At 40.0% G+C, this 12,614-nt stretch overlaps 1 protein-coding gene across 5 annotated transcripts in view; it reads left to right on the top strand.

The window, feature by feature from the left end:
* LOC124063958 (helicase ARIP4-like) overlaps nt 1-12,614 on the top strand; it is a 63,125-nt gene that overhangs the window by 37,286 nt on the left and 13,225 nt on the right. For 3 of the 5 annotated variants that reach the window (XM_046398125.1, XM_046398127.1, XM_046398126.1), the window contains 3 exons: nt 7,020-7,257; nt 8,987-9,120; nt 9,440-9,604. In XM_046398125.1, the coding sequence (XP_046254081.1) occupies nt 7,020-7,257; nt 8,987-9,120; nt 9,440-9,604 (537 nt within the window). Of the gene's footprint in view, nt 1-5,117; nt 5,482-7,019; nt 7,258-8,986; nt 9,121-9,439; nt 9,605-12,614 lie in introns of those variants that run through there. The other 2 variants (XM_046398124.1, XM_046398123.1) reach the window with 2 other exon arrangements.

Here is a 12,614-nt window from a genome sequence, read left to right as displayed (position 1 = left end):
CTATGAGGACTCGTGTAAGCAGAGTAATATAATGAGGAAAGCAATATGCACAAGAGCTGATGAATTGAATACATACAAGGGCTTTAAGGTGCATTACAAACTTTTTGACTGGCTCACAGAAAACTAGCCAGATTTTTTGTTGTTTTTTTTTTTAAGGGTCAGTTCAGATCAGCTGAAATGAATCATTCACGACACACCACACAACTTAAAGCTGCCAAAGACCAAAGTTTACTTAAAGAACGTCTTCTTGTGATGACACTGCAAAAATGGGGAGGAGATTAGCTGCTGCGTTCAATAATTGTGATAATAGTCAAGAAAAGTTTAATGGTTGCATTGAGAAAAGAATTTCTGTCTTTATTTTTTGTTAACATGTTTTTGAACAGTTTTTTATTTTATTATTATTTTAAAAATCTAAATCTTAAATTTTTCTAAACAAACACAGCTACATCCTGATATTTTTCACAAACTTAAACTCCACAAACTTGATTCTGTCTCACCGACATGATGCCCAGCAGATTTCACGTTCATTCATTATGTTCCTTTTAAGAATATCAGCACATCCATGTTAAATGACTGTAGAGGCAGTTGATAGGGTTGTTCATCAACAATTACCTCATCAGGGAGCTCTGATTTCAAACCTGATATTTTGCCTTCTTACTGGCATTTCAAAAGTCAAACTCTGCATGATTACCACTCTAAGGTTTCCACTATGATGACTGAATAGATATATTTATGGGTCCTGGTGGAGACGGTACAAAATTGATTTTTTCATCCCTCATTGCCGAAGAGTCTTACGACAGTTTTTGATCAAAATGGCTGGAGGGATAATTTCGACGTTGTGTTACAATGAATTCTGTATTACTTCATTTCCTGTCTCCTTCCTGGAATCCCCTGTCTGTGTTGGATAACCAGACAGCTTGTCCCCTGTATGTGTGAACTCTGTGACGTGGAGGATTCTCTGCCATGGTGTAGTAAATGCAGGCTCTGCCGTCATCTGTAATCTCCTGACGTAGACAGCGAGCGCGCCAAAGTGTGGGGTATGGGGCAGGGGGGTGGGTGCGTGGGTGTTGGGTAGGGACCACACAGACAGACTGACAGACTGTCCTTTTCTGTCTTTTTATTTATTTATTTTTCCAATTTGTTGGACAATGACTCACAGGGAAGTGGGGCAGAGACAGTTTAGACACTGAGAGATGGGTTTGTTCATGGAGGAAGTCACTGAAACACAGTCACCTGAAAACAGTGGATTCTTAGTAGACTAGTCTGGTATATCTCATCACTGCTTTGTGTGTCAGCATGAGCAAATGATAAAACTGGATCTGGTATGTAGGTCAAGTGCTCAGGACCTCATATTTCCTGTGTGTGTGTGTGTCTGGCTCCCAGTTTGCCTTCAGTTATCTGAATTCCTGTCTGTTTAAATAAATAGATAAATAAATCTCATCTATATATTTGGTATTTAAAAAAACTTTCAAAACTTTCCCTGAATATTTGTTTATTTAACAATAGGATCTATGAAGTTGTAGATCCTGCCCCAAAAACATGAGCACAAAGAGAATTTGAATCTGAGGTTTTGTAAAGTTTTTAGCAACTTTTAAAGTGATATTTCATACAAAATCAGACTGTCAAACAAGCCCAGACTTAAAGCTGCTGTATATGTATACAGTCTCCTCTTTTGCAGACAGCTGTGGTCAGTTGGCATTTATAGCAGTTAAGTTGGATGCCAGTTGTAAAAAGTATGTAAAAACTTCTCCAAACACTTTTTTGTAAAAAAAAAAAAAATATGGCTAAAAGTGCTACTTCTAGTGCTAGGCACATGTGTTTATCACCTTTTGCTTTTTCATTGGTCAGATCCAAGCTCAGTGATTGGCCAGCTCTGATTAGCTCAAGTCTAGCTTGGTTCCATTCGCAGATTTCTGGTTCCGCCACCTGAGGAAATTCTGTTGCATTTGTCTTTTTCTATACTTAACGTGAGACGTCAGACATCAATTGTAAATCAAAGCTTTGAAAAAGAAGCCATCTTGTGGCACTAGGCCACTTTACAAATTACCTACAGCGGTCAAAACACAAATATTCTCAGAAGTTTCAAATCACATATTGAATCCTCCAGTCACTCCGCTTGTCAGGCTGAAAGTGCTCCCTTTCGAGTGGTGCATCATAATTTATCTGTAAACCACATTGCAGAGGGCAGGTCACTGTATGTAATTGTTAATGAAAGGCTCAGGAAAATGTTATTTTACTTTACAGAGTCTAATCTTTACTCATGTTTTGAGCTGGAGGGCAGACATTTTCCCATCTGTTCCTGAAGGGCAACCGCTGATGGCGTACTTGAAAAGCTTACTGAAGGCAGTCTGAAGCTATTTTCATCACTGCTGGGAGAAAACTTTGTGTCACGAACAGTTTCTTCAGAGCTGAGAAAACAGCTTAATCACTTTTTAATTCATCCAGTGAAGTTTTAAAGGGTTTTCGCACCAAGAGCAACACAAATTAGTCAGACCACAGAGGAGAAAACATACATGTATACATTGTATATGAAGATGCAGTCATGCTTTGGATGCAGCTCTTTATATGGGTGTATAATGTATGGTTTTTCCTCCCATAGTTTTATGTTCTTAATCTTTTCTGTGCTCACTTTTTCTCTCTCTGCTTTTATCGTCTTTCTAACATTGACACAAATGAGGGAACACACAGAGCGCCGTTCCATGGTTGGGGCGTTATGTTGGGTGGCGCAGTGCGAGGAGTTATATAAACACTTATACATATACGTAGTTTTGGTTACATAACGTAGCGGGTGCAGAAGACATTTTCCCACTGCAAACCCCCTCTGAGACGCACACAAACACGCACTAACCATGATTTTGTTGCCGGTGGCCTCGCATTCTTCCACGTATCTCTCAAGTACATGTTGTGTTGTTTTTGTGAGGAGCAGCAAGTCTCTAAGCCGCAGGGAGTGTCCAACAGAACAAATTAATGGCTTAGAAAAAATTGCTGTGGATGCTGTTTACTCTGTGACACTGACTGCAGATGATTCAGCATTTCATCAAGACACTTTGGTTGCATTCTCACTTTCCCTGCTCAGTTTGTACCTGATGGAGGGTCGAGGGTTCGTGCGTCATGTATCATCTCATGTCACCTACGTACTGTCACGATTGTTTTGCTTTTTCTTCCTGCTTGCATCTTCTCCTCACGCAGGCAATTGAGTATTTGAGTTTGACTTGGTCGCCTAGCAACAATGGGCTCTCCAACTCTAATTTTCACCTTAAGATAACACTTCCATAGGACTTGGGCACGAGGGAGCTCTTCCTAATGAGGTGGGCAGGCCTCAGAAGCTGAATTTAGACCATAATTTACAGCAACATGTAGTTACTGCAGTTGAAGAGTGAGTAGTAGAAACAGGTAAATCTTAATAGATTTTCGAAATTCTGATATATCCAGGGAGAATTGTTTCGCCACGACATTTGTTTCAGCTGATGTTAAAGCGTCGAGATGACAGATACCGGAGTCACAAAGTTCTCCTCGCCGACTCTATTGCGACATTTCTTTGTTTTGGTGGAAAAACACAGACTATATGTGAAATATTTGAACCCATACATCTCAGATGCACAAAATCATCTTGAGATGAGGTGGTGCATGTGTGCATGGACACTGGGTGTGTTTAACAGCTAATGAAATCATATTTGGTAACATATTTCACAAGGGCCTTGCCAGCATCTCTGTCCTTAGTGAATAATTCCTGGATTTTTTGTCCTCTTGACCCGTGGGGGGAAACAGTCCTGCTTCCGAGAATCTACGCCTGTGTGTGTGTTTATCCTGCTCTGTTGTGTGTGTGTGTGTTTGTGTGTGTCACCACTATGTTTTTTAACGTGTGTGTGTTTCCACCCCCTCTCACTCTGAAGTACAGCTCTCTTTTTCTCTTTGAATGACGACCTCGCTTTCATCTCTCTCTCCCCTCTCGTCTTTCCTTTCCTGTCTGCCCCCTCGGTGTCTGTTTTGAGTACATACCGTGTGTGTTGCGAGATGAGGCTTATTGCATTTCAGGAATTGTTATATAACTGTTCTGTAAGGTAAAGTTGGAGGGTAAAACTGGATGATGGGGTAATTGCGAGAATGCGTAATTCAAATCTGGAACATCTTCAAAAAAAAAAAAACAACAACCATGTTTTGCTGCTCTTCTCTCTAATAACTAGTATAATAATCATTAAACTGTGTCCAGTCTCATGAAAGCTTTTACATTTGTTCTTTTTATCAAACAGTTTCTGGTAGCTCATTCCTGGAAAAAAAAAATACAGGAAATTATGTGTTTTCATGTTTCCTGTTGTTTTGATGGAAGGAGGAGGACTGTGTAATTAGTATGAGCTTTCAGATGGACAAGACTGGACCTTTTGAGGTTGATTATATACTTTTGGAACTTTTTAACTTATTTCACATCTAAAACAGCGACTTTATATTCTTAGCTGTCCTTAGGTACCTTTAGCTTTTGAAGGGATGAATCTAACCAGGGGACATTGACATGAAAGGGCTGCAAACAACACATACACTTGCCCAAGATTCTTATACAGTGACTACTAAAACACCCTACACTCAGGAGCCTTGAACCTGGTGGAAAGTTGAAGACTAGTCAAGAATCTGCAGTCATGCTGTCAGCTCTGCTCTTTGAGCTACATGCTAACGTTAGTATACTGAAATGCTCACAATGGCAGCACTAGCAGATATAATGTAAACCATGTTACCATCTTCGTTTTGGGTGACATGCTAATATTTGCTAATTGATACTAAAGATGAAGTGCACCTGAGGCTGATTTTGATCTGATTATGACACTAGATTAAAAGTGGAGATCACCAATCAGAGTGCTTGCAAATATCATATCAAATGAATTGTTTGGAAATGCTGCTTTGAGACACATAAGCATATTACACACACACACACACACACACATACACACACAGGAGGGTTAATCACTGAGACTGGGTGGTGTCATTAGCAGCCACGTCAAGAAGTTTGTTATCACATAGATGGACTGAAGGGGCGATTTATGTAAGTTGTTTAGCAACTCACAGTGAGCTCATCACCAGCCTCCATGCTCCATTATTTTGAGGGTGTGTGTGTATGTGTGAGCGCACATCCATTTGCACATTCCCATCATGTGGGAAACTGAAACTCAGGTCTGTCAGGTGTCATGCAGTAAACATGTCTTATATCCATGTATTTGTGTATGCATGTGTTGAAACTGAAAGTCATGTATGTGTTGGCAGCATGTCCTTGTTTGTCCACTCGTCCCAGGCAGATCCTTGGCTGGACAGGCCTACACATTTTTGTGTGTGTGTCAGTGTTTGTGTCCTGTCTTGTGTTTCATAAGCCGTCCATATTTATGATCCAGCTCTTACATAAGCCTCAGAACTGGTTCAGTGTGCCTCCGCCAGACCAACTGAGAGAGAGAGAAAGAGGAGGAGGAAGAGGAGGAGGAGGAGCAGAGAAGAAGAAAGGTGAAAGTGAAATACAAGAAGAGAGTAGAAGAAACAGACCGAGCAAGAAATGAAGACGAGTTTAGAAAAAGAATAAAAGTAAGACAAACAGATGAGAGTTAAAGGTGCCATATGGCGCAGTTATTGTGATTTGGTGTCCCCGTGTTTTGCAAGTGTGCTTTAGTTAAATGCTAATTCAAATAACTTTGAAAAATTAAATCCTAAGCTTCGAATGAGTCAGACCAGTTTGATGAAAGCTTCCATCTCAAACACAGCAAATGATAATGAAAAGATGTCAGCAGCTTGAAGAAAGTACTAATGAACTTAGGAACTGCTACAGGATTTGGCAATAGAATGACATTTAATCACTTGTGTATTTACAATTAATTTATTATGACATTATATACATGAATATAACACAGGAGTTTTTTTGTTGGAAAGGAGTGAGTTTGTGCCTTAATGTTGGAACATAACATGATGCATGATGATTTTTTTCAAATAATGGAGACCAGAAATTGCTTAATTTGGTCTATTCAGAAAAAAGAAAAAATTAATAAATTGGACAGCAGGCTTTCAGTGAAAGAGGAATTAAAAGTTGTACATGACGTCTGTTTGTCCATCTGTTGAAGTGCATGTCCTTTGCCAAGTTACTGTTCTGTGTTGTTTTTATGGATGAGAAGTGTCTCCGCCACTGTGGCAAAATCACCTGAACACAAACAAACTAAACTAAAACTAAACGAAGACATAATGCAGGGAGGATTTTTATTGGGATTGTTCACAGAATAATTAAATTATATGATTCATGTCTTCCTGTTTACTGTTGAGCAGTAGGTGTGTGACTTCAAGTGTAATCAGTGCTGAGAGCAGTTGTAGGAGGTGAGGTGGTGCTGGATGCCCAGAGGGCTTCACTTTATTCATCTTGTGACACAATCCATCAAGCATTAAATGGAAATATATCCTGGTTGTCACCCTTGGGAATGTTTTTAATGATTTTAATTGCAGCTCATTTGTAAAACAAGTAGCAGTGGCGAATCAACCTCAAAATAATGGATTTTTTAAACCTTCATAAAGTCCCAGCGTATCAGACAATGAAATGACTAGCAGTGTCGGTTCTTGGAAATTCAATTCAGATTTGTTTCCTTACTCTTAGTCATTGCTATGCTGGCATTTTACCACGTGTCTCAAGGCAGTGTTATTCTTTGCAGAGGACTGCTAATAATATGTTTCAAATGTTTTCTCAAATAAAATTTCAAATGCTTTCTGCTGCTTACTTACTACACTTTCCTGCCCTTAATTTATGAAGATCAGTTACCTTCCATGAAAGACTGGACTAGTTGAAAAGATTTTTATTCTTCACAGCAACATAGTGGTTGACTGCCCCTGACTGCACTTACATAACAAAGTTACAGCTTTTCTGTCAGCATCACATCTTTAGCTAAAATAATCTATAAAGTATAAGCTTACAAGTACAAAGTGTCCTTGGCACTGAGAACTTCTAACATCATGTCACAATATTTCTTTGAAATAATCTTTATTCTCTTCCTGTCATCCTCAAACAGACCAGTCCCACAGCGCCCCCTTCAGCTCCGAGAATGAGGCTCAAGGAGGCGACTCGGCTGCATGGCGGTGCACCACTCCCCCGTCCACCTCACCTTCGGGGGAGACACCAGCGCACCCTCCTCCTTCCCAGCCCAGACCCCGCTCCAGGCCGGCCAGCCAAAGCCCCTCCCCTCCCTCCGCCCTGACAGGAACCAAGAAGAGGAGCTCCAAACCGGCACACATGAGACGCAACATCAGGTACTGAATCCTCACTGCAACCTGAAAGATTCAAGAGTTCAGATTGTTGGCTACTTGTTTATTGCTCTGTGGGAAAGCAGTGTTGCCATGGCATTTATACCAGAGGGTACCATTTAGGTAATAAATCTTTGAAGGGCTTAAAATACTCCAAATGTTTCTTTAGTCCGCTTTTAAACAGATTTTTAGAAAATGACTTCTTGTTTGGGAAGCAGTAACCACTCAAACCGGAGACTAAAGTGATTATGACACAATCCCCTGAGTATGTTCCTACTGAGATGCAAAGTAAACTAACACTCACTCAGTTGATTCAACACCTATTGTATTTCTCATTCTTCTCATTCTCATATGTTCATTGTTGGCTGGATAAAAGGATTTATCATCTCCATACTGTTTCTCCTTTTACCCTCTTTCACTTTCATTTTGAATAACTAAATCACAACAATTACTGAGTAAATCTGTCAGTGATTATACTTAAAGCACACTCTGTCTGTAGCTTCATTCGTCTGGCTGTCAATAACCGTGACATAGCTCAATCTCAAGTGTGCTGCATCTTTACAATAACAGCAAACGTGTTAGAGATGCAGACTCTGTCTTTAGTGTCTGGTAGTTACAAGGTGCTTGTCTATTACATCACAAATGCTATTTAGTTAACCATTCCTGCTATTCTTGAGGAATGTATTGAGAGGAGAGTCACACAGAATAAAGTCATAAAAGAAGAAGAATAAAATGAACAATAATAATAATAATAATGATAAATACAGATAGTATGTTTGTGCCAAAGTTTAAATGTGAAAACAAGAGATTTAAAATTAAAATTTTAGTGAGCCAAACTCCTCCTTAAAAAGTTTTATCCACGAACACAAAATATATTCACTGTCTGTTCACTGTTCACTGTCTCCTTTGACAGAATTAGCCTAAATAATGAATAGGATGTATTTAAACAAACTGCAGATGGACAAATTTAGCACCAAGTTGGTGAATGAAGCAAAACATCTAGCTGCTTGGGAGGCACTTATTTTTTGTGGATTATTTCTTGAATGATTTAAGTTTAAACCTGGACGCATGAAGTCTCAGCCATTAGGGGACAGAAGAACTCAAAACAATCTAACAGACACACAACTCTGACATAGTCCATATGACAAATGTAGTAAACAACACTTTCACACATTCAGTAGACATATAGAAACACTAGCTTTTGCTGAGAGTCATGTTTCTGTCCACAATTACACATGTAAGTCCAATATTCTCTCTCCTCTTTAGCTCTGGCTTTGTTTCCACTGATGCCTGAGAAAAATACGTGGCTCCTAAGCAGCTAAATGTTTTGCAGCGTTCAACCTCTAGTTGCTAACTTTGTCCAGCTGCTGTGTGCTGGGCAGATAGCAGACTGAAAACGGCCACCTGCCGCATCATTAAACCAAAACAGTTAGCTAAAAGAGGCTATAAAGCTCACCAGAGCTGCAGAATTTGCTGACAGTTGTGTGTGTTTGTAGTTCTGTCAAAGATTTCACAGCACTAAGTAATTTCACTCCATGTAAATAATAAATAAGTAAAAAGTGATGAAAGCCGCTGTGAAGAAATCACTGTTTGACCTGACTCTCATCAGTGATTCATTATCATATAAATATGTACATGATGAAATCCAGGTGTTTCCCAGCAGTTGAACATACACTGACGGTTTGTAAAAACACACAACTACATTTGTAACTATGTTGTTTTTCACTTTGTGCAGGAAGTTACTGAGGGAGCATCAGCTGGAAGCAGTGACCAAAGCCGCCCAGCAGGACGAGTTGGAGAGGAGGCGACGTCTGGAGCAGCAGAGAAAACAGGATTTCCCCGTACCCCTCCTGCCTGAATACACAACCGGTGAAAAACATGCTTCCATTAATAATAACACCATCCACTGGTCCAACAGACAATAACTCCCTAACCTGTTGCTACTCTTAACCATTAAACAAAGTACAAATTGCTCACAAAATAGCTTGTTAGCAGCTGAACAGCATGTTTTATCCAACATCTGTTCATTTGCCCTGTAGGGTTCAACTAGCTTCCACTGTGGACTAGTTCCAGCTGCAAAGCCTGCATCTAGTGTTAGAACTACTTCTCATCCCACGCTCCCTCTTTCTTTATTCCCTTCTTGACCCTCATTCCTTCCCAATCTCCTGCGCATCATTCCTCTCTCCAGGCGATGTGGCTAAGCATGCGTCACCATCAGCGGCATCACAGCAAGACGTGAAGTCTGTCAAAGAGGAAGTGATCTGCCTGGATTTTGACAGCACTGGAATCAGTGAGGATGACAGCAAGACCAACGTACCCAGCTCTGCTATCACAGAGCACACACATAAAACAGGTGAGACACACACACACGCAGATGCGCAAGTATCAAATATAACACAAAGCCTTATGTGTTTATGAAGATCTTTGACAAGAATAAAAAAAGTAATCAGATCAAAGGAGTTTGCTTGTTTGCGACTTCTTTCTACAATTTTTATGGCTCAAGTGTTTCTACCTTGAGAAAATGAAGTGTTTTATTTTGTGTCGCATGTTTCAAGTGAATCACTGAACATGTTTCTGTCAAGTCTTTTGTCCTTCATATTTCAAAGGTAAATGGTGAAATGACAGTGTTAAAATGTGTTGAGCTGACTCAGTGAGGTTGCTCGTGTACAGCAAAAATGGAATGAGAGGTAGATATGTAGAGGAGGTTTGTACACCATATGTTTAACAATAAACATCAGGGTCAGGATAAACTTCTGGACAAACATTTTCATGATTTGGCAGGGAGACATGATGCTGTGCTTATTCAGCCCTGTGCAGACAGAACAGTGTGGTGCACTCAGAAAATCAAATTTTGCTGAACAATCTAGATTTCAAACAAAGTACAGTACTTTTTCACATTACCCAGGATGTATTTATGTCATTGAGTTCATCTGCCCAATATGTCCCACACACATTGAGTCTTCAGCCCAGTTTGCCCTTTTGACCTATGATTGTATAAGTGGGCTACTAGGTCAGATGGTCATGAAAGCAGATAGGGACAGGGAGTAATGCCCATCATCCAGCTAGATGACACTTTAAATAAAAATGATGCTAATTTTAAGATGTCCAAAGGAACAGGGTGCGCTTTAGTGCAATGTGTTAAGATTTCTTACAGATGTCATATTAAATCAACTGTTAGGCTCAGTTTTAGAGATAAGAATAGATGATAGATTCAGATCTCCACAAATCAGCATGGCTTATAGTTCTAAAAACAGGAGCTCTCAGGATAGTCAGACCTGACTCCACAGTATATTCTCAACAACACACCATTTTAAAAAACTTTTCAATAACAGCCTGGCTTGAGAAATAGTGGAGATACAGTGAACTCATGAATTTAAATCCTGGAACAAACTGTGATGTTCGTTTCCATCTGTCCTTAGCAGTAACTTGTGAAATGAATGTTTAGTTCTGGAAATGTTTTCAGGACACAGCTGTTCTTTACTAGCTATCACATTGTTTAGAGCTCCATACTTTTAGATACCTCCATACATTTCAGGTGCCTGGTTCACCCACAGCACATAAAGCCAGTGTCTGAGCGATGAAGTAAAGCAGTCTTAAAAGCCACATGACAGCCATGCGTTTATTAAATTACACACTCTGTTTCGAAATGCTCACCACATTAAAAGGCAGCGGCAGCTTGAATTTCCAGGAAAGAGAATCAGAGGATTGAATAACAGCCCAATAATTGGAATGAGATTTTGCTCAAAAGCCTCAACATGGCAAATATCTGGGCTGGTGTTTATCTGAGATTGTCTCTGACCCGTAGAAGCATGATTTGTAGGAATGAATGTTGGTGATAAGGTTCAACATCTCAGCTTCCTGCTGGTTCTCTTCTGTGGCTTCTGCACTCATTTTGGCCTTCCTGTTGTCTCAGTAAAGACAGTTTAAAGGAAGTTTCACTTTATTTGGCATTCATTCATGCAGTTTACTTTAAATTCTTTCAAGGGCGAACAGACCCCACATCCTTTTTGGAAACATCTAAACCCAACTACTGAAAGTCTCCCTGCATAAATTTAAACAAGTGAGGTCAAAAATCTCCTCTGTGTGTGTGTGTGTGTGTGTGTGTGTGTGTGTATGTGTGGTTTTTGTAGATTAGCTGCCATGTGTATCAGAATATTTAAAACCTCCACAGGGTACATCATGTTCTGTTCCCTTATTGCCCGAGTGCACACACACACACACACACTCACTCACTCTCTCTCACAGACACACATTCACTGAGCTGCTCGAAAGTCAAGGATAAACACCCACTTTAACACACACTCAGTTCCAGAAAACGCACATACGTTCTACATTGAGAGAAGGCAGACTGAAGGCACACAAACACACCTGCGACTCACGCGCAAAGTAGCAAATGAACAAAGAGAGATAGGAAGTAGATTTTGGGGCTGAGAAAGACAAAAGCAAAGGAGGAAAAAAAACGAATGGAGAGAGGGGAGATGAAAGGGAGCGAGTGTCTGTGGGGCAGATCAGAGCGGGTCTGTAGAGCAATAAAGCTGGCTAATCCTGGTTATGAGCCAGAACACACACATAAAGAACACACACACACACACACACACACTCTCACTGTGGCACAGTGACATTTCTAGTTGGGGTTGCATAACCAGTCTCCCCCTCCACTCTAATCCTACTTGTATAACCAGCCATTCACTGCAGTTATATAAGCACTCTCTCACTCTTTCACACACACTAACATACTCACACACACACACACACACACACACACACACACACACACATCCCCTTCTCATCATGCCCTCAGACTGCCAGCTTGTATAACTTTGACCACTTGATACCATTGACGTTGAAGTCTTTTATCAGATATGGATTTCGGTCACACACACACACACGGTGACGTTCATGTTTCCTGTTTGATGTAATATCACACAAGTTGCAAATTGTGCTCGTGACTGAGCCAAAGTTCACTGCATTATTTGAGATGGATTTGTCATGGCCAGTAAAAATATAGTAATGACTGTTGGAAAGCTGCAGCCCAACTCTTCGTTTCCTAAAGTGTTTATGATGTTTTCTTTGTCCTGTGATGAAGTTTACTCAATTCTCCATCAGAAGAATTGAGAAGAATAGAATTTTTCTGTTTGAAAATGGTTGGTAAAGTGAGAAAAAGTCCAATATAGATTTTTTTCTAATACTTGTGTGTTAGAATTGACTTTGATGAATATGTCAAAACTGCAGAAGCAAAAAGCATCATCTGGAAGATGGCTTTTGATGACATTGGTAGACTTTGCCATACAGATGTCAGTCTGAGATCAAAATGTATTTTCCAAACTTATATTAAAGAAATAGTTTGAAAAAACCTGCAGTAT

This window comes from Scatophagus argus, chromosome 8 (genome assembly GCF_020382885.2).
Source record: "Scatophagus argus isolate fScaArg1 chromosome 8, fScaArg1.pri, whole genome shotgun sequence".
NCBI classification, from domain to species: Eukaryota; Metazoa; Chordata; class Actinopteri; family Scatophagidae; genus Scatophagus; species Scatophagus argus.
Note: the sequence above shows the minus strand (reverse complement) of the source record. Positions and strands in the feature narration are given on the sequence as shown.